At 43.5% G+C, this 26,889-nt stretch overlaps 1 protein-coding gene across 2 annotated transcripts in view; it reads left to right on the top strand.

The window, feature by feature from the left end:
* The window catches only part of LOC135506975 (teneurin-3-like), a 425,857-nt gene that overhangs the window by 325,735 nt on the left and 73,233 nt on the right, over window positions 1–26,889 (top strand). For both annotated transcript variants that reach the window (XM_064926416.1, XM_064926417.1), the window contains 5 exons: window positions 1,653–1,799; window positions 3,005–3,224; window positions 10,561–10,680; window positions 15,083–15,215; window positions 15,491–15,619. In XM_064926416.1, coding sequence (XP_064782488.1) covers window positions 1,653–1,799; window positions 3,005–3,224; window positions 10,561–10,680; window positions 15,083–15,215; window positions 15,491–15,619 — 749 coding nt within the window. The remainder of the gene's footprint in view (window positions 1–1,652; window positions 1,800–3,004; window positions 3,225–10,560; window positions 10,681–15,082; window positions 15,216–15,490; window positions 15,620–26,889) is intronic.

Genomic DNA, 26,889 nt, shown 5'->3' with positions numbered 1-26,889 from the left:
CTCTCTCTTTCCTTTTATGTGTTTGTCAGTCGGTCTGCAACCCCCTTCACAGAGACTGAAGTACTGAGTTTTTTTTGTTCATTTTTCTTTCCCAAATGTTTCTCCTTTTCCTTGGCCCCCCCTAATCGCAGGATTTAAAGGTAATTCATACAAAAGCCCCAGGGAGATTGTCATGAACAATCACTCTCTGCTCTCCTGTTTTACCCTCTCTCTCTCTCTCTCTCTCTCTCTCTCTCTCTTTATCTCTTGTCTTGAAGCACGGCGTAAACGTGTCTTTGTACCAGTCCCTCACTGTTTTTTGTGGTCCTTTTTCTGGTTATCTCCATTCTTGTCTGTCTTAAAACCTGTTTCCAGCACACACACACACACACACACACACACACACGCATACTGTACACTCAAACACGTACACAAACACGTGTGCCATTTTGTTTGGAATTCCCAAAACTCAAACACACACACACAACCTACACACCACTGACCACCTTTCACACATGGTTCTTCCGTTTTGTTGGAAAATCCTTGTTGGTCCTGTTTCCATGCATCCGTGGCCTGTATGACCTCCTGACTGTCTAGCCTAGTCGCTGGGCTGCTTTCACTTCCTCCTGGGCTTTGCTTCTATATTATTACAATTGTATTATTCTCTTGTTTGTTATTATTCTGTGTAAAGGAATGTGACCGAGGCATAAAGTATAGCTGTGGCGGCAGGGACTCAAGCCAGAGCCCTCCCTATACTTTGTGTCCCTATTGTATTGTAGCTTCACATGGATGTGCCAATAGCTACTACTGTCAAAAACTGAGGAAGGCAGAGAAAATCGATTTAGAGTTTAGTTTTGGTTCTTTGATTTCGGATTCTGTTTGATTTGGGCTATTTTGGGACATTGTCATTATTAAATCTCCCTGAATTAATGGCACATTTTATTTTGGCTTCTTCTTTTGTAGTGTATGCTGCTTTTTGATTCCTTTTGCTCTCTACTCAATTTCCATTTCCAACATTTGTATTTCTGACATCCTCTCTTACTTGACTTAATTAAGGCAAAATTCATATTTTCTTTCAAATTCTTCAACGGTTAACGAGGTTAACGAATGGTTCTTCATGAGGCTTCTATCATTCATGTGAAATTACAGCATCTGTGCATTTCACAGGCCTGTCTAACTGTCTGATGTCACACTGTCTGATGTTACACTGTCAGTTATATGTTAAGTTCACCAGAAACCTTTTCATTTTGGTTGGTTATCTACCTGTTAATCTGAATCTGTTTATGTTGATTGTTCATTTGTTTGTTCTCATCGGAAAAACTGAGAGGGGTGATCTCCTCGAAAAAGGAGGACACAGTCACGCATGTGTTCACACACACACACACACACACACACACACACACACACACACACACACACACACACACACACACACATTACACACACACACAATGCTGAATCACAGAGAAGCACCTACATACAGACACACACCACAATGTTGATATGAGATACACAAGTGCACTCACACACCCTCCCTTATTCTCACCTATGCATGCACACCCACACACACACACACACACCCTCAGCCACACGAGTCCCCCCTCCCCCATACACACATAACCCTCCTATGTGTGTGAGTGTGTATTAACTCTCCATGCTCTGGTCTGCTACAGAGGGCTGCCCAGGCCTGTGTAACAACAACGGTCGTTGTACCCTGGACCAGAACGGATGGCACTGCGTCTGCCAGTCCGGGTGGCGTGGGGCGGGATGCGACGTCGCCATGGAGACCCTCTGCACCGACGGCAAGGATAACGAAGGAGGTGAGACATGCAGAAAACCTTCTTGTCCATTACGTTTTCACGAAATGGACATTTCTCTTTGGCTCTGGGTTACATTACGTTATATGCCAGACATTTTCATTAGAAGTCACTTCCAGTACAGGGAGTTCATACATTGGAACTGTGCGTATTGTGTGTGATCCTTGCTGGGATTGAACCCACAACCACATTATATGTGGATCTCTCCACTCTTTAAAGCTCCACCAGGAAAGGCGGTGGCGTCACCACTATAGAGGCCTGTTAAATAAAGAAATAGAAGAAGGAACAAGTCACGTCCTGATTAGTTTTGGAAGAGGGGGATGAAGAAGGGGTGGGTGAGGGACGAGGTAGGGGTGCGTCAATCGCGGCGGCAAGGTTTTTACCCCCCCCCCCCGCCCTGTGGCTGCTGGTTGCCAGATGTACCCCAAGCTTTTAATAACCAAACAAAGGCGAATGGCAGCCTTTCATGAGCTCCACGTCCTACCTCCCTCCTTTCTTCCACCGCTCTCCTCCCTCTCCTCCTCTCCTCCTCTCCCCCTTTCCTGTGGACGTCACCTGTGGGAGACGGAGCAGATCTCATTCCCACACAAAGGCCTTGGGAAACTGCATGGAGGCAGGCTGTTGAGGTAGCAGAGAGAACTTTTTCTCCTTCTTTATTTCTCTCTCTTTCTCTCTATCCCTCTCTACTTTCCTTCTTTCTCACTCACTCACTCTCTTATTTTCTATCACACTCTTTCTTTCTCTTCCATTATATTTCTCTCTGTCTAGCTCTCTCTCGCTCTCTCTCGTTCTCTCTCGTTCTCTCCCTCCCTCTCTCACTAACCTACCTAACGTTGAGACTCCAACAGAAAATTTTACCTACAGTTATCCCATCCAAGGCACCAGTCAGGATGGAGGAACCAGGCAGTTTGTCACCACAGCCATGGGTTAGAGGTCGACTAATAACTTTAAACAACTGGGCCTGCTATTCGTTCTCACAGGAACACAGCCAATCACATTCTGAAAGCCCAACCGAATACAGCCAATTATAACAACACATACCTTTGACCATCTGACAAAAAGAGCCACTGGAGGTAGATTTGTTTTTAACTTGGTTAAAAGTATTTTGTTAGTGAATTCACTGTATATGGTTCATTTAGAGTTATCAGAGAGAATCTGATCTGGATCCCATTCCTTACTCCTCTTGTTTGCCTCTTCATAACTCTCAGACGGCCTGGCTGACTGTATGGACCCAGACTGTTGCCTCCAGACATCCTGTCAGACCCAGCCGTACTGCCGCGGCTCCCCGGACCCCTCTGACATCATCAGTCAGAGCCCGTCCAGCCTGATGCCCCAGCATGCCGCACGCTCCTTCTACCAACGCATCCGCTTCCTGGTTGGACCAGAGGGCAGCCACGTCATCACCGGGGACAACCCCTTCAACAAGAGGTGAGCATTCTCATTTCACCTTTATTTGAACAGGTTAGTGTGTGTGTGTGTGTGTGTGTGTGTGTGTGTGTGTGTGTGTGTGTGTGTGTGTGTGTGTGTGTGTGTGTGTGGTGTGTGTGTGTGTGTGTGTGTGTGTGTGTGTGGCTGTGGCGGTCATTACATTTTGTCAGACGGTTATAGAATAGAATCATTTTATAGTGAGAAGAATAGAATCGTTTTTTGTCCATTCAAGAGTGAGTGCGAATATGAAATGACTCTGTTGAGTGTAAAAGTGATCATTTAAAAGAGATCCTATACACTAGATTTTGAGTTATTTGTCAACTTTAGTTGTGAATGATACAAAAATGTCTTAGAAATCAAAACATATATGGGCTGCATGGTGTGATTATAGGCTACTAATGATTTGAGAAAGTCACAAATAAGCTTGTGCTCTGTTCCTTGCCTCAGGCTGCACACGCTGTTCTCTCATCAAATGATCCTATTTTCACCCAAGTGATCATATTTTCACCCAAATGATCATACTTTTTCATATTCTCAATTGAATCTTGTCTTTACTAATATGTAAAGTTAGTTTCAATTTAATATGGCCCATTATCAAATGGGCAGGAACAGAGGCAGAGGAAAAATACATGGGGGCCGCTTTCCTGACGGTTAGTTTCTTCAACCATGCTACTCCGGTTATTTCATTCCATGCATCAACAACTGTTTGAGGAGCATGCAGCCTCTTGCTGCGCGACAAGCGATATTCCTCCCAAACTCTGTATGCCATGGGATCTTCAACCCTGTTCCTGCAGCTACCCAGTGCTTCATTTGTAAAACCAAGTGAAATCTGTTCGGGAACATCGATAGTAACATGTTTTCACAACAAAACATATTTCATTTCTTACTTTAGTTGTGTTTTAAGAAAAAAATACCTGGTCAGCTACTGGAGCTTCGACGACGTTATTTCAATGTTATTCTATCGGGCCGCTGGAACGTTTGTTACGCTGAGAAAGGAATGAAGGAGAGAGAGGAGGACATGGAAATGCATGGTTCTGTAGCTAAAGGTAATGTGTCTATTAATTATAAAAATAAAAAAAATGCCCAATTACTAGGGTATTCAAAATCAAATACAAATTCACTATAATTGTAGGCTAACTGTAAACTGCCCTGCACAATCAGTGAACCAACAGTATCCCCTAGGGCTGTACGTTCTCTACCAGTCTCATGGATATAAAGTTTGGAGCCTAGCGTAAGGTAACCAGTCCGTCCAGTATGCATAATAATACAGTCCACACTCAAAGGTGATTAGCAGAATTTGTTACATTTTGGAGTATAGGCTAGACCAATTATGTAGCAAAGACATCTTAAATCAGTTTTGTTTTGTGTTTTTCTGCCATGTGTAATATGGGACGGCAGGGTAGCCTAGTGGTTAGAGCGTTGGACTAGTAATCGAAAGGTTGCAAGTTCGAATCCCCGAGCTGACAAGGTACAAATCTGTCGTTCTGCCCCTGAACAGGCAGTTATTAAACCACTGTTCCTAGGCCGTCATTGAAAATAAGAATTTGTTCTTAACTGACTTGCCTAGTAAAATAAAGGTAAAATTAAATGTATTGTATAACAGCACAAGGGCTTGGGCTCATAGGCCTATGCAAATGCATAAGCTCTAATATCCGTATGGGCGTTTTGAATGAATCATCACCTTAGAAAGCGCTGTCCATTTCATTGTGTTAGGCTTTGAAACAACATCCACAACAACCACAGTTTTCCACTCAGTTTCAACCTGCTGTTGAACTTCTGAGTTTTAGAAACACTATACTGTTTTGATGATAAGTGTTTGATGTGATTTTCGATTGCGTTTGGTTAGAGGGACAATAGAGCTCTGAGTACCAGGCCATTAGCGACCTGATGGTCGTTAGCGAGTTGGGTGCTACCAACACATGCCCAGAGTGCAAGACCCTACCATGGCCCTTGGTGTGTGTCCGTGTCCGTGTGTCCGTGTGTGTGTGTGTGTGTGTGTGTGTGTGTGTGTGTGTGTGTGTGTGTGTGTGTGTGTGTGTGTGTGTGTGTGTGTGTGTGTGTGTGTGTGTGTGTGTGTGTGTGCGTGTGTGTGTTTGGTTGCCTTGGTAACTACCAGCCAGGTGGTTACAGTGGTCTATAACAATGTTGTCTACAACCATGAACGTTTGTTTCTCCATACTGGACAACAACATGGGTCATATACCATGACCAGCTTCAGTTGTGGTCATTCTCAAAGGTCTTATGACTGTTTAAACTTGAACGTTGCTTTACTTCAGTCCAGAGTACCGTGCACGTTTGTGATTGTTCACAGTTGATCTAGAACCAAATAGATTTCAATAAGAGCAGGACTAACCAGCCGGTAGAGATTAGCTTATGTTTAGAAAGCAAACTTAATTTCCACATAGCGATAACAGAGTTAAATAGAGATGTTAAACACGGTGCTCACTGGAGAGAACAGAACCGTCTGATCATCTGATAAAGCAGGAAGAAGTGTGGAGAAATGAGAGGACGGAACAAACAAATAAGGAGAGAGGGAGGTGGACAGAGAGAGATGAGCGAGAGATAGAGATGGAGGAAGACAGAGACATGGAGGGAGATGATAGCGAAAGAAAGATAGATATATGGAGATAAAGGGAGAGAGTCAAATTCACATCTGTCCTGTGTTAGACCCACCGATCCGGGGGCTTTGTTTAGCCAGTAGTGCTAACACAGAACATGTGCCTGAACATTTCCTTTAGCCTCTGCCAGCCAGCCATCCAACACACACACACACACACACACACACACACACACACACACACACACACACACACACACACACACACACACACACACACACACACACACACACACACACACACACACACACACACACACACACACACACACACACACACACACACACACACACACACACACAGGATCCGCAGTAATCCCCAACCAAACAACAGCTCCTCAGCATCAACATGTGAACAAACAAGGCTCTCGTAGACCCGCTCTGCCTCTCCTCCTCCTCCTCATCCATCTCTTCTTCTCCTCCTCCTCCGTCTGTGTGTATTGACATGCCACTCTCCGTCAACAGAGATAGAGAGCTCGTCGTTTAGTAGGAAATGACACTCGAGCGAGAGACTGGAATGGAGATATTATTCAGGGTGGCAATTCATTCAAAAGAGACATACTCAATAAGGAAGTACAGATGTAGCATCTTAATTTGAGCCAGTTTGATACAGCAGGAAAACAATCCGTCATCAGCAGGAAATGTAAATATACAAATAATGGACATTTTTGTAGGGGGAATTGCAAACTTCAGAAGCCTTTTTAAACCTCAAATACACCACAAGTTCTACATTTCCTGCATTGCAGCAACTTTCTCCTGCAACATGGTGATCAAATTAAGACCGTACATCTGTAGTCTATGATTGTTTCCATTGCGGCGCAGAGCAGACATCCTGTAAGTTACTGTCTGCAGCACAAGAAGGACAGGAAAGAGCAAAAACCTGTTTACACCTACATTATTATTGACTTCTCCAAACCTCCAATTGAAATAGCCTCTCTGCTTTAAGAGCAGGTATTACCAATGCTTTCTGACAAGGTTATTGGATAAAAACACCTTGGATGCTGGTGTGTGTCTCAACTTCCTACACTAGAGCTTTATTTTCCTTTGTCTGCCATAATAGTTTAACAGTACAATGGCAGAACATTTTCATTTCAGCCAGTGGAGTTTGTTTAAATGCAATCCTTTGGCTCCCTTATACAGGTTAGAGTTACTGGGAATGAGGAGTCTGAATACACTGTGAAGAATGTTATTATTCCTCTTTATGGATCGTGACGGGCCAAATTAGGCATGTGGCCACGAACGCTTCACTACTTTATGTGGTGGCTCACACACACACACACACTCTCACACACACACACACACACAGCTGAATTTAGATAAGACTGCTTCTTTGCCACGCTTCAGCAAACTCTCGAAGAGGGAGACGAGCGATGGAGCTTAAAGGTGCAGTATATTAAGCAGGAAGACCGACCCCCGACCTCTTTCTTGTTTTAGGTCCTTCCCTCAGTGTTTTTATATTGCACACAGATTTCAAGCGGATTAACGCTCGGGGACTAGTTGGTCTTGGCTCTGTCGACTCCCCTTATGGCCCTGTTCTGTGTAGTGATGTTGTGGTCTCGTGGTCAAGGGCCCGGTTAATTGGTCCACTGACTGGGGTTAGCAGGGTTGAGGGTTCAAATCCCAGGTGCCGGGCCACAGCTGTGGAGCCCCGGGTGCGAGCCGAGGCGGTATCCTGAATGACTTTGGTGAGAGGCCAGCTGGCGGCTAGAGACTAATCTGTCCGATAAGAACTACATGGAGGACATCCTGGACTGTGGTGTCCAGCCCAGTGTTTAAAAACTCAGGGTAAAAGACAACATCCTCAATTGAATGAATTAAAACCTTTACTGCCAGAAAAGGAATGTCATACAGCAGACATGGACGTGACAGTCAGTGCCAGTACAACATGTACAGATGTAATTTAGAGAAAAATGAATACTTTGTGTTTTACAGAGGTGACAGTGACACTGATGTTTTTGGTGACGACACTGACACATTCTAACTCCAAGGCACATTCCTTGACATGCAACCATTTAAAAAAAGGAAATATCACCCGTCAGTTACTGAGGCGCTGCCTGTTGCCCACAGCAACCATTGTCATGCTTATTATGAGAGAGAGGTATGTGCCAGTGGGAGGGGAAAGATTAAGGGTTAACTAAAGGGTTCATGCCGTCATGCACCAGAGTAATGATAATACCAGAGTAATGATAATACCAGAGTAATGATAATACCAGAGTAATGATAGCGTCTATTGCAGCGTCTATTGAACATGCTCTTAGAAACACTCAGACACCTGATCGGTGACAATACCTAATGATAATACCAGAGTAATGATAGTACCAGAGTAATGATAATACCAGAGTAATGATAATACCAGAGTAATGAGTAATGATAGTACCAGAGTAATGATAATACCAGAGTAATGATAATACCAGAGTAATGATAATACCAGAGTAATGATAGCGTCTATTGCAGCGTCTATTGAACATGCTCTTAGAAACACTCAGACACCTGATCGGTGACAATACCTAATGATAATACCAGAGTAATGATAGTACCAGAGTAATGATAATACCAGAGTAATGATAGTACCAGAGTAATGATAGTACCAGAGTAATGATAATACCAGAGTAATGATAATACCAGAGTAATGATAGTACCAGAGTAATGATAGTACCAGCGTAATGATAGTACCAGAGTAATGATAATACCAGAATAATGATAATACCAGAGTAATGATAGTACCAGAGTAATGATAGTACCAGAGTAATGATAGTACCAGAGTAATGACAGTACCAGAGTAATGATAATACCAGAGTAATGATAGTACCAGAGTAATGATAGTACCAGAGTAATGATAATACCAGAGTAATGATAGTACCAAAGTGATGATAATACCAGAATAATGATAATACCAGAGTAATGATAGTACCAGAGTAATGATAGTACCAGAGTAATGATAGTACCAGAGTAATGATAATGCCAGAGTAATGATAGTACCAGAGTAATGATAGTACCAAAGTGATGATAATACCAGAATAATGATAATACCAGAGTAATGATAGTACCAGAGTAATGATAGTACCAGAGTAATGATAGTACCAAAGTGATGATAATACCAGAATGATGATAATACCAGAGTAATGATAGTACCAGAGTAATGATAGTACCAGAGTAATGATAGTACCAGAGTAATGATAGTACCAGAGTAATGATAGTACCAGAGTAATGATAATACCAGAGTAATGATAATACCAGAGTAATGATAATACCAGAGTAATGATAATACCAGAGTAATGATAATACCAGAGTAATGATAGTACCAGAGTAATGATAATACGTAATGATAATACCAGAGTAATGATAATACCAGAGTAATGATAATACGTAATGATAGTACCAGAGTAATGATAATACCAGAGTAATGATAATACCAGAGTAATGATAATACCAGAGTAATGGTAGCGTCTATTGCAGCGTCTATTGAACATGCTCTTAGAAACACTCAGACACCTGATCGGTGATAATACCTAATGATAATACCAGAGTAATGATAGTACCAGAGTAATGATAATACCAGAGTAATGATAATCCTAGAGTAGTGATAATTCCAGAGTAATGATAGCGTTTATTGCAGCGTCTATTGAACATGCTCTTAGAAACACTCAGACACCTGATCGGTGATAATACCTAATGATAATACCAGAGTAATGATAGTACCAGAGTAATGATAATACCAGAGTAATGATAATCCTAGAGTAGTGATAATTCCAGAGTAATGATAGCGTTTATTGCAGCGTCTATTGAACATGCTCTTAGAAACACTCAGACACCTGATTGGTGACAACTGGGTATGTGTGCATCCCAACTGGCACCCTATTCCCTATATAGTGAATTACTTTTGGTCAAAGGTAGTGCACTAAATAGGGAATAGGGCGCCATTTGGGAGACAGCCATTGTTTTACAGTGACAGACACTCAGACAACCTCCCTAAGCAAATGGAAGGCATAAATTACAGCTACATTATGCAACCCCCCCCACACACACACACACAGACACACACACACACACGTACAGGTATTAATGAAGCGAGGACGCTGGGTAATTTATGGCATGTTTACAATATAGAAGGGGAAGGGGGGACATCAACTGTACTGTCTGGCATCCTCTCAGACTGTTGTAAAGGATAGTGCTGGTGGGGGGAAGTTGTGTGTGTGTCTCTCTTTCCCTCTACAGGGTGATTCAATGCTCCGCTACTGATTAGCACTCAGTGAGAGCTGTAATGACCTGGGAAGGAGAGCTATAAGTAAATCTAGCTACCCTCCCCCTGCACACACACACACACACACACACACACACACACACACACACACACACACAGTAGATATCTCCACAGGACCAGACCCATTGACTATAAACTAATCTAAATGGTCCACCGCAAGCTGGGGTGGGTGTGTGTCTGGATCACAAGTGATTTTGTGTGTGCATAGTGGTGACCAGAGAAGGGAATTGGTTAGTTGACCGAGGTCAAGATTTGCACGTAGCACTGTACAGTGTCATACTGTGGTGTTTATGAATGTGCTGAGTGAAAGTTGTCTAGTTTGTTATTTCCTGTCAGTCCTCTAGTGTGATGTATATCTCAGGATATCTCTATCTCTGTCTCCGTGGCGTCTCAAAGCTGCAGTGTACAAAATTACAACGTCTCTAAGTAGATCATCTCTACGTGTTGTTTCTCCCCAGCCTGGTGTCCATCATCAGAGGTCAAGTCCTGACGGCAGACGGAACCCCCCTCATAGGTGTCAATGTTACCTTCGTCCACTACCCCGACCACGGATACACCGTCACGCGCAAGGACGGCATGTAGGTCCACGCACACACACACACACACACACACACACACACCACTGACTCTGGTCTTCCTCACTACTGACGCCTCATACAGTATTTGATTTATGTTGTGTTTTCAGGAGTTGTTGATTGAATCATCAGGAGTGTGTCTGTGTGTGCATATATATATATATGCGTGGATGTTTTTCTGTTCATCAGTGAGTGTGTGAGAGAGAGAAAAGAGAGAGAAACTGCAACGTGCTTCTTCTCCCGTCCCTCTACGACTCTATCTCACAGATCTCCCAAAATCGTCTCACTCATGCAAATGTAATCTCAGTAGCTTCCCCCCCAATGAAAAAACACACACTCTCTCTCTCTCTCACACACACACACAACCCCCCCACCCCAAAGAAAACCCTGCGCCATTTAAATGTGAACTGGGGGGCTGTTTAAAATGCATTGGTTATACAAAGGAAGAATCAATTAGCCTGCGTCATTCTAGCGTAGGGCACACACACACACACCTCCACTACACCCTGCCCCCCACTCCGGTGTTATTACAGCGAGTGTTCCTGCAACCCTCCTTGACACCAACCAGGATATAGGAAACTCAGGTCAAGTCCCAAATAGCACCCTATTCTCTATATAGTGCACACCTTACTTCCCATAGGGGTCTGGTCAAAAGTAGGGCACTAGATAGGGAATAGGATGCCATTTGGGACAGAAGCGCAATCACTCCCAGGCCCCATCCCCATCAGTACCTTTTATTACACCACCTGCGCCCAATTAGATTGTAAAGCAGTGGCGTTAAGGGCAAAAGTGCAAGCCGTGATATTTGGTGCTCCCTGCCTCATTGAGAGGAGGCTCTGTGTGATTGCTGGGAGTGTAATAGGTTGACTCTCTAGGGCGAGTCTAAGCTGCTAGATTGCAATAGGTGTGTGATGGCGACCACTGTGGCAAATTGAATACATGATGTTGCACGATGTTCCACACTGCAGGTTGCAATGTATCCAGCCACTATGCCATGCCCCTGTTACTATATAGACTAAATGAAATGGAATAATTTATGTTGTTGTATTAGGCTGAATATACTGCCATGCCCCTGTTACTATATAGACTAAATGAAATGGAATAATTTATGTTGTTGTAATAGACTGAATATACTGCCATGCCACTCCTAAAATAGGCTGAATATACTGCCATGCCACTCCTAAAATAGGCTGAATATACTGCCATGCCACTGCTAAAATAGACTGAATATACAGCCATGCCACTGATAAAATAGACTAAATATACTGCCATGCCACTGCTAAAATAGGCTGAATATACTGCCATGCCACTGCTAAAATAGACTAAATATACTGCCATGCCACTGCTAAAAAATACTGAATATACTGCCATGCCACTGATAAAATAGACTGAATATACTGCCATGCCACTGCTAAAATAGACTGAATATACTGCCATGCCACTGCTAAAATAAAATAGCCATGCCACTGAATATACTGCCATGCCACTGCTAAAATAGGCTGAATATACTGCCATGCTGAATACTGAATATACTGCCATGCCACTGCTAAAATAGACTAAATATACTGCCATGCCACTGCTAAAATAGACTGAATATACTGCCATGCCACTGCTAAAATAGACTAAATATACTGCCATGCCACTGCTAAAATAGGCTGAATATACTGCCATGCCACTGCTAAAATATACTGAATATACTGCCATGCCACTGCTAAAGTAGACTAAATATACTGCCATGCCACTGATAAAATAGGCTGAATATACTTCCATGCCACTGCTAAAATAGACTAAATATACTGCCATGCCACTGCTAAAATATACTGAATATACTGCCATGCCACTGCTAAAATATACTGAATATACTGCCATGCCACTGCTAAAATATACTGAATATACTGCCATGCCACTGCTAAAATAGACAATTAAAGCTCTTAGAGTTTTACCCAGAAAGACGGCAGGTAGCCTAGTGGTTAGAGCATTGGGCCAGTAACTGAAAGGTTGGTGGATCAAATCCCCGACCTGTCAAGGTAAAAATCTGTCGTTCTGCCCCTGAATAAGGCAGTTAACCCACTGTTCCTAGGCTGTCATTTCAATAAGAATTTGTTCTTTAACTGACTTGCCTAATTAAATAATGGTGAAATTAAAAAGGTAAAAAATAAATGAATAGTCAAACATTGGCAGTAGAATGGCCTTACTGAAGAGCTCAGTGACTTTGAACGTGGCACTGTCGTAGGATGACACCTTTCCAACAAGTCAGTTTGGCAGATTTCTGCCCTGCTAAAGCTGCCCCGGTCAACTGTAGGTGTTGTTATTGTGAAGTGGAGACGTCTAGGAGTAACACCAGCTCATCCGCGAAGTGGTAGGCCGCACAAGCTCACAGAACGGAACCGCTGAAGTGCGTAGCACGTAAAAATTCAAACTGCCTCTGGGAGCAACGTTAGCACAAGAACTGTTCGTTGGGAGCTTCATAAAACGGGTTTCCATGGCTGAGCAGCCGCACACAAGCCTAAGATCATCATGCGCAATACCAAGCGTCGGCTGGAGTGGTGTAAAACTCACCGCCATTGGACTCTGGAGCAGTGGAAACTTGTTCTCTGAAGTGATGAATCACACGCTTCACCATCTGGCAGTCCGATGGATTAATGTGTGTTTGGCGGATTCCAGGAGAATGCTACCTGCCCGAATGCATAGAGACAACTGTAAAGTTTGGGGGGGGACCATATTAATGCCCATGATTGTGGAATGAGATGTTTGACGAGAAGGTGTCCACATACTTTTGGCCATGTAGTGTAAATAACAATATATCTGGTCATAACAGATTGGATGCTGGTGTCACTGCTTGTCTGTGCTTGCATGAGTGTGTTCTTTTATCTATGCACTTTCTGTATGTGTTGCGTTTGTGTCTTCACACTTCACCCCACCAGCCCCCTCCAGACACAGAATATAGGACAGGACTTAGGGGACCTTCTCTCTCTTCCACTCGGATGGCTCTCCCTATAGGCCTGCTACATGTTAAAAGACAAAGTTAGCTCGCCAAACGAGGCTCTCTCTCACCACACACACACACATCCAATAATCATCTTATTTTCAGTACAGGAGAAAGAACAGAAACATGTTTTGTTCTGAGAAAGGAAGAGGGAGAGATATAGCAGGGAGAGGGAGCGGGAAACAGAGAGAGAGCCTCAGGTTAGACAGACTAGACAGGAGAGACAATTAGAACAGGACAGTCTGATCACCCTTCATCCTCACTCTACCTCCATCAGTGTCAAATATACAGAGATCTCTGTCTCCAGGGCCCAAGAACAACCAGGAGGAAATGTGTGAACATGTAAAATGTCCTTTCTACTGATTGTGTGTGTGGGCTGAAGGGGGATGTGTGTGTGTGTGCCTGTGTGTGTCTGTCCATCCGTTCGTCCACCTGTCTCTCTGTGTGAATGTACATGCCTGTGTGTTTCCGTCACCACCTCTAACCCCATCTCTCTCCACCTCTCTCTACTTCTAACCCCATCTCTCTCCACCTCTAACCCCATATCTCTCCATCTCTCTCCAACTCTAACCCCATCTCTCTCCACCTCTCTCCACCTCTAACCCATCTCTCCCATCTCTCACCATCTCTCTCCACCTCTAACCCCATCTCTCTCCATCTCTCTCCACCTCTAACCCTATCTCTCTCCATCTCTCTCCACCTCTAACCCCATCTCTATCCATCTCTCTCCACCTCTAAACCCATCTCTCTCCATCTCTAAACCCATCTCTCTCCATCTCTCTCAAACTCTAACCCCATCTCTCTCCATCTCTCTCCACCTCTAACCCCATCTCTCCCCATCTCTCTCCATCTCCACCTCTACCCCATCTCTCTCCACCTCTCTCCTAACCCCATCTCTCCTCCATCTCTCTCTCCACCTCTAACCCATCTCTCTCCACCTCTAACCCCATCTCTATCCATCTCTCTCCACCTCTAAACCCATCTCTCTCCATCTCTAAACCCATCTCTCTCCATCTCTCTCAAACTCTAACCCCATCTCTCTCCATCTCTCTCCACCTTTCTCCACCTCTAACCCCATCTCTCCCCATCTCTCTCCATCTCTCTCCACCTCTAACCCCATCTCTCTTGATCTCTCTCCATCTCTCTCCACCTCGAAACCCATCTCTCTCCATCTCTCTCCACCTCTAAACCCATCTCTCTCCATCTCTCTCAACCTCTAACCCCATCTCTCTCCACCTCTAACCCCATCTCTCTCCATCTCTCTCCACCTCTAAACCCATCTCTCTCCATCTCTCTCTCTCAACCTCTAACCCCATCTCTCTCCACCTCTAACCCAATCTCTCTCCATCTCTCTCCACCTCTACCCCATCTCTCTCCACCTCTAACCCCATCTCTCTCCATCTCTCCCCATCTCTCCAGGTTTGACCTGTTGACCAACGGTGGGGCCAGTCTGACCCTGAGTTTCGAGCGGGCTCCGTTCCTGATACAGTACCGCACCGTGTGGATCCCCTGGAATGTCTTCTATGTCATGGACACCCTGGTCATGAAGAAGGTGAAATATAGTTGAAAAAGATATTGAATTCAATTGAATTGTGTTTAATTTAATTTATGTTGAATTGTATTGAATCTTATTGAATTCTTTTGTATTTAATTTAATTATGTTGAATCATATTGAACTGAATTGTATTGAATCATATTGAATTGTATTGACTCACAGTGACTCATATTGAATTGTATTGACTCATATTGAATTGTATTTCATCGTATTCAATTATATTGAATTGTATTACTCGTATTGACTCGTCTTCATATTGAATCGTATTGCAGGAGGAGAATGACATCCCCAGCTGTGACCTGAGTGGTTTCATCAGGCCCAGTCCTGTCATCGTGGCCTCTCCCCTCTCGACCTGCTTCAGGTCCTCACCAGAGGATGGGCCCATCATACCTGAGACACAGGTGAGACATACACATCATCATATACACATTATCATCCTACACAAATCATCCTCATACACACATTATCAACATCATCACACACAAATCATCACCATATACACATTATCATCCTCGTACACACATTACCATCACCATACACACATTACTATCATTATACACACATTATCATCATCATCATACACACATTATCACCATCATACACACATTATCATCATACACACATTACCATCATTATACACACATTATCATCATCATCATACACAAACCATCATCATACACACATTATCACCATCATAGACACATTATCATCATACACACATTATCATCATCATGCACACATTACCATCATTATACACACATCATCATCATCATACACAAATCATCATCACACCCACATTATCGTCATCATACACACATTATCGTCATCATACCCACATTACCGTCATCATACACACATTATCATCATCATACACAAATCATCATACACGCATTATCGTCATCATACACACATTATCGTCATCATACACACATTATCATCATCGTACACGCATTATCATCATCGTATACACACACACACACGATCCGAAACCCAGACTAGTTGTACTGAATACACACACTTTTCCACAAAACCCGTTATACCTAAGACTCAAGTGAGGTGACAGAGGAGAAAGGATACCTGCAGTACATCAAACACCCACTGTACACACACCTCACAACACGGTCAGCTAGGGTTCGTCCAGTTCACTCAACTTCCAGCTCACTACCCCTCTCCACAGACCCACTCAGTACCCTCATCAGTTCAACTCATCTGTTCGACTCTCCTGTTCAACTCTCCTGATCAACTCTCCTGATCAACTCTCCTGATCAACTCTGCTGTTCAACTCTCCTGATCAACTCTCCTGATCAACTCTGCTGTTCAACTCTCCTTTTCAACTCTCATGTTCAACTCTCCTGTTCAACTCATCTGTTCAACTCTCCCATTCAACTCTCATGTTCAACTCTCCTGTTCAACTCATCTGTTCAACTCTCCCATTCAACTCGCCTGTTCAACTCTCCTGTGCTGTAAATGATGTGTATCTTTTCTCCCCGAGGGAGATGACGTTTATGAATTTCCTACTTGGGCTGTGGACAATGGAATTATGACACTAACACATCATGGTATTTTGCGGGAGTTGTTGTCCCACAACCAATCAGAATCCAGGATCCAAACAACCCGTTTTTAATGCCCTATAACACCCCATACTGCTTCACCCAAGCTTTACCGGGACCTCAAACAGCCAACTCAGTTGGAACGGGAGGCCTCACAAAAAGCTGAGCCGACCTTCAGTACTTGAAGTATAAAAGCACACCTTTAACAGGCCAGTGAATACAAGGTCTAGCGATTTTCTAACTGCTGCACAGATGCTCTTTGTTTCGTTCAAAGAGGAGAAGCCTTGATGAAGAGAGAGAGCATTTAAATCCATGTATAGTCTTTCTAGCTGTGCCAGATACGGTGTGAATTGTTACGAGGGTCTCACACACACTCATGCACAGACTCATTCGTAGATCAAAACCCAGGGTTTACCATTATGGCAGTATCACAGGCCAATCTTTGCAGAAGAACATCTTCAGTAAAGCTGATACACACGAGTCCTCTCTGTATCTCTCTCTCTCTCTCTCGCTCTCTCTCTCCCCCATCCCTCCCTCCTTCCCTCTCTCACCCTATCTCTCTCAACTCTCCTGTGTGGCCAGATAGACTTTGATTCCTCTTGGCCCAATGTCTGTCCCCTCTTCTCTTCTCTGGCACTCCTCCAGTCTAAAGCACTACTTTAATGAGGCTGCCTGCACCATCAGCCAAACAATACACACAGACACGCACAGACATAAACACAGACACGTACAGATATAAACACAGACATAAACACAGACACACACAGACATAAACACAGACACACACAGACATAAACACAGACACACACAGACATAAACACGCACAGACATAAGCACAGACACACACAGACATAAACACAGACACACACAGACATAAACACAGACATAAACACAGACACACACAGACATAAGCACAGACACACACAGACATAAACAAATCAAATCAAATGTATTTATAAAGCCCTTCGTACATCAGCTGATATCTCAAAGTGCTGTACAGAAACCCAGCAATAAAACCCCACATATCAAGCAATACAGGTGTTGAAGCACGTTTGGCTTGGAAAAACTCCCTAGAAAGGCCAAAACCTAGGAAGAAACCTAGAGAGGAACCAGGCTATGAGGGGTGGCCAGTCCTCTTCTGGCTGTGCCGGGTGGAGATTATAACAGAACATGGCCAAGATGTTCAAATGTTCATAAATGACCAGCATGGTCAAATAATAGGTCTGGGACAGGTAGCACGTCCGGTGAACAGGTCAGGATTCCATAGCCGCAGGCAGAACAGTTGAAACTGGAGCAGCAGCATGGCCAGGTGGACTGGGGACAGCAAGGAGTCATCATGCCAGGTCGTCCTGAGGCATGGTCCTGGGGCTCAGGTCCTCGGAGAGAGAGAAAGAAAGAGAGAATTAGAGAGAGCATACTTAAATTCACACAGGACACCGGATAAGACAGGAGAAGTACTCCAGATATAACAAACTGACCCTAGCCCCCCAACACATAAACTATTGCAGCATAAATACTGGAGACTGAGACAGGGGGGGGTCAGGAGACACTGTGGCCCCATCCGACGATACCCCCGGACAGGGCCAAACAGGAAGGATATAACCCCACCCACTTTGCCAATGCACAGCCCCCACACCACTAGAGGGATATCTTCAACCACCAACTTACCATCCTGAGACAAGGCTGAGTATAGCCCACAAAGATCTCCGCCACGGCACAACCCAAGGGGGGGGGCGCCAACCCAGACAGGAAGATCACATCAGTGAATCAACCCACTCAAGTGATGCACCCCTCCTAGGCACAGCATGAAAGAGCACCAGTAGACCAGTGACTAAGCCCCTGTAATAGGGTTAGAGACAGAGAATCCCAATGGAAAGAGGGGAACCGGCCAGTCAAAGACAGCAAGGGCAGTTCGTTGCTCCAGAGCCTTTCCGTTCACCTTCACACTCCTGGGCCAGACTACACTCAATCATATGACCCACTGAAGAGATGAGTCTTCAGTAAAGACTTAAAGGTTGAGACCGAGTTTGCATCTCTCACATGGGTAGGCAGACCATTCCATAAAAATGGAGCTCTATAGGAGAAAGCCCTGCCTCCAGCTGTTTGCTTAGAAATTCTAGGGACAACTAGGAGGCCTGCATCTTGTGACGGTAGCGTACGTGTAGGTATGTAGGGTAGGACCAAATCAGAGAGATAGGTAGGTGTCACGCCTTGGTCTTAGTATTTTGTGTTTTAGTTAATTAGTTGGTCAGGCCAGGGTGTGACATGGGTTTATGTTATTGTGTTGTCGTATTGGTTTTTTTGTAGGCATTGGGATTGTGGTTGATTAGGGGTGTGTTTAGTTTAGGTTTGGCTGCCTGAGGCGGTTCTCAATCAGAGTCAGGTGATTCTTGTTGTCTCTGATGGGGAACCGTATTTAGGTAGCCTGGGTTTCACTGTGTATTTCGTGGGTGATTGTTCCTGTCTCTGTGTAGTGTTCACCAGATAGGCTGTAATAGGTTTCACATTCCGTTTGTTGTTTTTGTATTTATTAGTTATTTCATGTATCGTTCCATTTTTTTCTTCATTAAAAAACATGAGTAACCACCAAGCTGCATTTCGGTCCGACTCTCATTCAACAAACGAAGAACGCCGTTACAGTAGGAGCAAGCCCATGTAATGCTTTGTAGGTGAGCAGTAAAACCTTGAAATCAGCCCTTGCCTTGGCAGGAAGCCAGTGTAGGGAGGCTAGCACTGGAGTAATATGATCAAATTTTTTGGTTCTAGTCAGGATTCTAGCAGCCATATTTAACACTAACTGAAGTGTATTTAGTGCTTTATCCAGGTAGCCGGAAAGTAGAACATTGCAGTAGTCTAACCTAGAAGTAACAAAAGCATGGATTCATTTTTTTGCATAATTTTTGGACAGAAAGTTTCTGATTTTTGCAATGTTACGTAGATGGAAAAAAGCTGTCCTTGAAACAGTCTGTTCATCAAACAGGGTCCAAAGTAATGCCGAGGTCCTTCACAGTTTTATTTGAGACGACTGTACAACCATTAAGATTAATTGTCAGATTCAACAGAATATCTCTTTGTTTCTTGGGACCTAGAATAAGCATGTCTGTTTTGTCCAAGTTTAAAAGTAGAAAGTTTGCAGCCATCCACTTCCTTATGTCTGAAACTCAGGCTTCTCGCGAGGGCAATTTTGGGGCTTCACCATGTTTCATTGAAATGTACAGCTGTGTGTCATCCGCATAGCAGTGAAAGTTAACATTATGTTTTCGAATGACATCCCCAAGAGGTAAAATACATAATGAAAACAATAGTGGTCCTAAAACGGAACCTTGAGGAACACCGACATTTACAGTTGATTTGTCAGAGGACAAACCATTCACAGAGACAAACTGATATCTTTCCGACAGATAAGATCTAAACCAGGCCATAACTTGTCCGTGTAGACCAATTTGGGTTTCCAATCTCTCCAAAAGAATGTGGTGATCAATGGTATCAAAAGCAGCACTAAGGTCTAGGAGCACGAGGACAGATGGAGAGCCTCCGTCTGACGCCATTAAAATTTCATTTACCACCTTCACAAGTGCAGTCTCAGTGCTATGATGGGGTCTAAAACCAGACTGAAGCATTTCGTATACATTGTTTGTCTTCAGGACGGCTGCGCAACAGCCTTTTCTAAAAATTTTGACAGAAATGGAAGATTCGATATAGGCCGATAGTTTTTTATATTTTCTGGGTCAAGGTTTGTTTTTTCAAGAGAGGCTTTATTACTGCCACTTTTAGTGAGTTTGGTACACATCCGGTGGATAGAGAGCCGTTTATTATGTTCAACATAGGATGGCCAAGCACAGGAAGCAGCTCTTTCAGTAGTTTAGTTGGAATAGGGTCCAGTATGCAGCTTGAAGGTTTAGAGGTCATGATTATTTTCATTATTGTGTCAGGAGATATAGTACTAAAATACTTGAGTGTCTCTCTTGATCCTAGGTCCTGGCAGTGTTGTGCAGACTCAGGACAACTGAGCGTTTGAAGGAATACGCATATTTAAAGAGGAGTCCCTAATTTGCTTTCTAATAATCATGATCTTTTCCTCAAAGAAGTTCATGAATTGATTACTGCTGAAGTGAAAGCCATCCTCACTTGGGGAATGCTGCTTTTTAGTTAGCTTTGCAACAGTATCAAAAATAAATTTCGGATTGTTCTTATTTTCCTCAATTAAGTTGGAAAAATTGGATGATCAAGCAGCAGTAAGGGCTCTTCGATACTGCACGGTACTCTCTTTCCAAGCTAGTCGGAAAACTTCCAGTTTGGTGTGGCGCCATTTTCGTTCCAATTGTCTGGAAGCTTGCTTCAGAACTCGGGTATTTTCTGTATTCCAGGGAGCTAGTTTCTTATGAGAAATGTTTTTAGTTTTTAGGGTGCAACTGCATCTAGGGTATTGCGCAAGGTTAAATTGAGTTCCTCAGTTAGGTGGTTAACTGATTTATGTCCTCTGACGTCCTTGGGTAGGCAGAGGGAGTCTGGAAGGGCATCAAGGAATGTTTGTGTTGTTTGTGAATTTATAGCACGACTTTTGATGCTCCTTGGTTGGGGTCTGAGCAGATTATTTGTTGCAATTGCAAATGTAATAAAATGGTGGTCCGATAGTACAGGATTATGAGGAAAAACATTAAGATCCACAACATTTATTCCATGGGACAAAACTAGGTCCAGAGTATGACTGTGACAGTGAGTAGGTCCAGAGACATGTTGGAGAAAACCCACTGAGTCGATGATGGCTCCGAAAGCCTTTTGGAGTGGGTCTGTGGACTTTTTCATGTGAATATTAAAGTCACCAAAAATTTGAATATTATCTGCTATGACTACAAGGTCCAATAAGTATTCAGGGAACTCAATGAGGAACGCTGTATATGGCCCAGGAGGCCTGTAAACAGTAGCTATAAAAAGTGATTGAGTAGGCTGCATAGATTTCATGACTAGAAGCTCAAAAGATGAAAACGTATTTTTTGGGGGGTAAATAGAAATTTGGTATCGTAAATGTTAGCAACACCTCCCGAGTTATGGTTACTAGTGTAACCAGGAGGTGAGGCCTCATTTAACACAGTAAATTCATCAGGCTTAAGCCATGTTTCAGTCAGGCCAATCACATCAAGATTATGATCAGTGATTAGTTAATTGACTATAATTGCTTTTGAAGTAAGGGATCTAACATTAAGTAGCCCTATTTTGAGATGTGAGGTATCACGATCTCTTTCAATAATGACAGGAATGGAGGAGGCCTTTATCCTAGTGAGATTGCTAAGGCGAACACCGCCATGTTTAGTTTTGCCCAACCCAGGTCGAGGCACAGACACGGTCTCAATCGGGATAGCTGAACTGACTACACTGACTGTGCTAGTGGCAGACTGGCTGGCTATCAGCCTCCTGCCTGCCCTGCACCCTATTTTATTGTGGAGCTAGAGGAGTTAGAGCCCTGTCTATGTTGGTAGATAAGACGAGAGCACCCCTCCAGCTAGGATGGAGTCCATCACTCCTCAGCAGGCCAGGCTTGGTCCTGTTTGTGGGTGAGTCCCAGAAAGAGGGACAATTATCTACAAATTCTATCTTTTGGGAGGGGCAGAAAACAGTTTTCAACCAGCAATTGAGTTGTGAGACTCTGCTGTAGAGCAGAGTCTCTACTCCTCCCATTACTCGATGCCGACACATCTTTCTAGCTGATTTACACGCTGAAGCTATGTTGCACTTGGTGGCCTCTGACTGTTTCATCCTATCTCAGATCCCGTAACGGGAGGAGTAGAGACAAGAGAAGGCTCGGCCTCAGACTCCGACTCGCTGCTTAATGGGGAAAACCGGTTGAAAGTTTCTGTCGGCTGAATGAGAGACACAGGTTGAGCATTCCTACAGCATTTTCCTCCAGAAACCATGAGAAAGTTGTCCGGCTGCGGGGACCGTGCAAGGGGATTTATACTAACGTTACTGTCTGTACTTACTGGTGGCACAGATGCTGTTTCATCCTTTCCTACACTGAAATTACCCTTGCCTAACGATTGCGTCTGAAGCTGGGCTTGCAACACAGCTATCTTCGCCGTAAGGCGATCGTTCTCCTGTATATTATGAGTACAACGACTGCAATTAGAAGGCATAATGTTAATGTTACTACTTAGCTTCGGCTGTTGGAGGTCCTAACGAACCACGTCCAGATAAAGAGTCCGGAGTGGAAAAGTTGAATGAAAAAATGTTGAGTGAGGGAAAAAACAAAAATATAAACGGAAATTAAAAAGTAAAAATCGTAAAGTTGCCAGGTAGCAAAGTAAGGTTGGCAAAACAAAACGGCAAACACGTAAACAAAATGCACAGACATAAACACAGAAACAAGTCTAAACACAGACATTGATGACACAGACATAAACACAGACACGAACAGACATAAACAGACAAAAACACAGACATAAACACAGACATACACAGACATAAACACAGACACCAACAGACATATACACAGACTTAAACACAGACAGGCACAGACACACACACAGACATAAACACAGACACGCACAGACATAAACACACACAGACATAAACACAGACAGACACAAACACAACATAACACAGACACGCACAGACACAAACACACACAGACATAAACACACACAGACATAAACACACACAGACACAAACACAGACATAAACACAGATAGACACACACAGACACAAACACAGACATAAACACAGACAGACATAAACACAGACATGCACAGACATAAACACGCACAGACATAAACACAAACACGCACAGACATAAACACAGACACGCACAGACATAAACACAAACAGACAGAAACATAAACACAGACACGCACAGACATAAACACACACAGACACACACACAGACATACATAAACACAGACAGGCACAGACATAAACACACACAGACTTTCACAGACACGCACAGACATAAACACACGCAGACATAAACACAGACATGCACTGACATAAACACGCACTGACATAAACACACACAGACATAAACACACACAGATATAAACACAGACATGCACTGACATAAACACACACAGACATAAACACACACAGACATAAACACACACTGACATAAACACACACAGACATAAACACACACAGACATAAACACACACAGACATAAACACGTACAGACATAAACACAGACATGCACTGACATAAACACACACAGACATAAACACACAGACATAAACACACACAGACATAAACACACACTGACATAAACACACACAGACATAAAAACACACAGACATAAACACACACAGACATAAACACGTACAGACATAAACACAGACATGCACTGACATAAACACACACGGACATAAACACACACAGGCATAAACACAAACAAAGATAAACAGACACACACAGACATAAACACACACAGACATAAACACACAGAGACATAAACACACACAGACATAAACACGTACAGACATAAACACAGACATGCACTGACATAAACACACACGGACATAAACACACACAGACATAAACACAAACAAAGATAAACAGACACACACAGACATAAACACAGACACGCACAGACATAAACACACGCAGACATAAACACAGACACACACAGGCATAAACACAAATAGACACACACAGACATAAACACACACAGGCATAACACACACAGAGATATAAACACAGACACACACAGACATAAACACAGACACACACAGACATAAACACAGACACACACAGGCATAAACACACACAGACACACACAGACATACACACATAGACACACACAGATATAAACACACAGACAAACACACACATACACACAGACATAAACACACACAGACACTTAGACATAAATACACACAGACATAAACACAGTACAGACAGTAACGCAAACACACACTGAGAAACGCAAGCAATCAGACACAGGCACACACATAATACACAGAAAAACTCACAAACTCTCTCATACACACACAGAGACAAGCACACAGTAACAGGCATCGTGCCCCAGCCCAGCCAGTCCCCAAACGATCCGGGTCCTGATTTGAATTAGTTCCGGTTGTTATGAGCAGAACTATAAAGCCTCAGAGCTCATGCAACAAGAGGCGGGTGGTGAAGGAGGTTAGCGTTTTATAAAGGGACGCAGGGGTCGGACAGCTATACCCCAGGGGCCTTCACAAGGGGTGTGTGTGTGTGTGTGTGTGTGTGTGTGTGTGTGTGTGTGTGTGTGTGTGTGTGTGTGTGTGTGTGTGTGTGTGTGTGTGTGTGTGTGTGTGTGTGTGTGTGTGTGTGTGTGTGTGTGTGTGGTGAGGAAAGGAAAAACACAGTAAAAGGAACCCAGCACTAACACAAAGCCGTACTAAAGCAGTCAGTCACAGAGAGCTGCTATAACTGGTAACAGACATGTCCACTAAGAGTCCTCCTTGGAAGAGAACAGTCTTGCTAAGGAAAGTACTTTGGATTACACACACACACACTTGGCTGTTATGTGGCTTGGGATAATATGTGGGATGCACGCAGACATACACATACACACACACACTTGGCTGTCATGTGGCTTGGGAATAACACGCTATTGTGTGCTCGCTGTTCCACAGAGGAGAAAGAATGAAAGCAGAAGACCAAATAAAGGTTAGCCAAGTGTGTTCAGTTGGAGCACAATGAGACAGTGGTTTTCAATTTCTGGATGAAACCATGAAACCAGAGACCGAAATTCTCCAGGTCCCAGAACATAGGACGGGTTATACTAACACAAAGGACCAGGAGAAAATAGTTGAGAGAAGGTCACTCTGATGCGGAACTCTCACAGAGTGATGACACTGGAGCACTTGATCGCCTTTTCCATGTGTCAAACAGAATAGGTCCTGTAAGCTTTTTCAGACGAATATCAATCGTGAAATCTATTCAAATCAAAGTTGTAAGTTAAGCTAAGGTTTATCCCCAGAGAGATACTGTAGAAAACCTTTTTTTCCTCCCCAACCACATTTGGCATGACTCTAAAATCTTCCTGCGTGGTGATTTGAGTCGAGATATTCCTTTTAGAGATGTTTACACTATGTGATGTTGGTGCACACCAAATCCAGTCGGAGGTGGTAGCAGGGTCATGGGGTTGACTGTAGCCTGCGGTTATTAGCTGAACACACATGCATACCCACACACACACACACACTGCAGCCTTAGCTGTCTGTAACAGTTGATCTGGATACCAACAAGTATAACAGTGTAGACTGTTGCTATGTTTTCAGCCTATTTGTTTGGATGGAGGTAGTGTATTGATTTAGGTGGTTTAGTGGATATTGCTCTCTCTCATATCTGCTGGATTACTCAGAGGTGTCGGCTCCTTATCCAGAACAGACACACACACACTCACGCCTCTCTAGTCTCCACACCGTTCCCGTACAACATAAAACTGCACAGCCATGACATTACAAAAGTATGTAACAAAGGTTCTATAGCAAAGGTTCTGTTGAGGTGTTTCAGCCAATAAAATGGATTGGCAGTACTTGTGCCACCGTAGCTAACTATTGACCCAAGCCCAACCTATGGCATTATCCAATGTGTGTTATTAAAGGAGTGGTGGTTTTAAAGGGATACTTCGGGATGCTGGCAATGAGGCCCCAATCACATAGTTTCCCTTGAAGATACAGCGCCAGTCCATTACCCCCATAGCCATATGTTTTCATTACACTTCCCCTTTAATGGCGGGTGGCACGTCAAAATAAAGCACCCGTTTATTGTTTGATCTCGGCTCCGCTCATTAAACCCTTTAATGAATTACCAGTTGGTATTATTATTATATTATGCAGTTAAAAAAAATTGCCCCCTTCTAGATTGCAAAAGAAAACACACACTAGAAAGCAGACATGCACACACACCAGAGAAGATGTAATAACAGAGTGTTTCTATCAGGAGTTAGTTTAAAGCCAGGAGAAACATGCTCCTAGGCCAGACGTTGTAATTAGAGCCGGTTGGGGAGACCAGGGTGGGGTCCCTTCACTGGCAGAGTGTGTTCAGGACACACACAGTATGTGCAGACACACAGTTTACCCGAAAGAAAACACACCCGTCGCACATGGTAATTAAGTCTGTGGTTACGGTGACACTGTGTGTGTGTGTGTGTG

Source organism: Oncorhynchus masou, chromosome 20 (assembly GCF_036934945.1).
Source record: "Oncorhynchus masou masou isolate Uvic2021 chromosome 20, UVic_Omas_1.1, whole genome shotgun sequence".
Taxonomy (NCBI): Eukaryota; Metazoa; Chordata; class Actinopteri; order Salmoniformes; family Salmonidae; genus Oncorhynchus; species Oncorhynchus masou.
The sequence above is the reverse complement of the archived record's forward strand: the minus strand, read 5'-3'. Positions and strand labels throughout refer to the sequence as shown.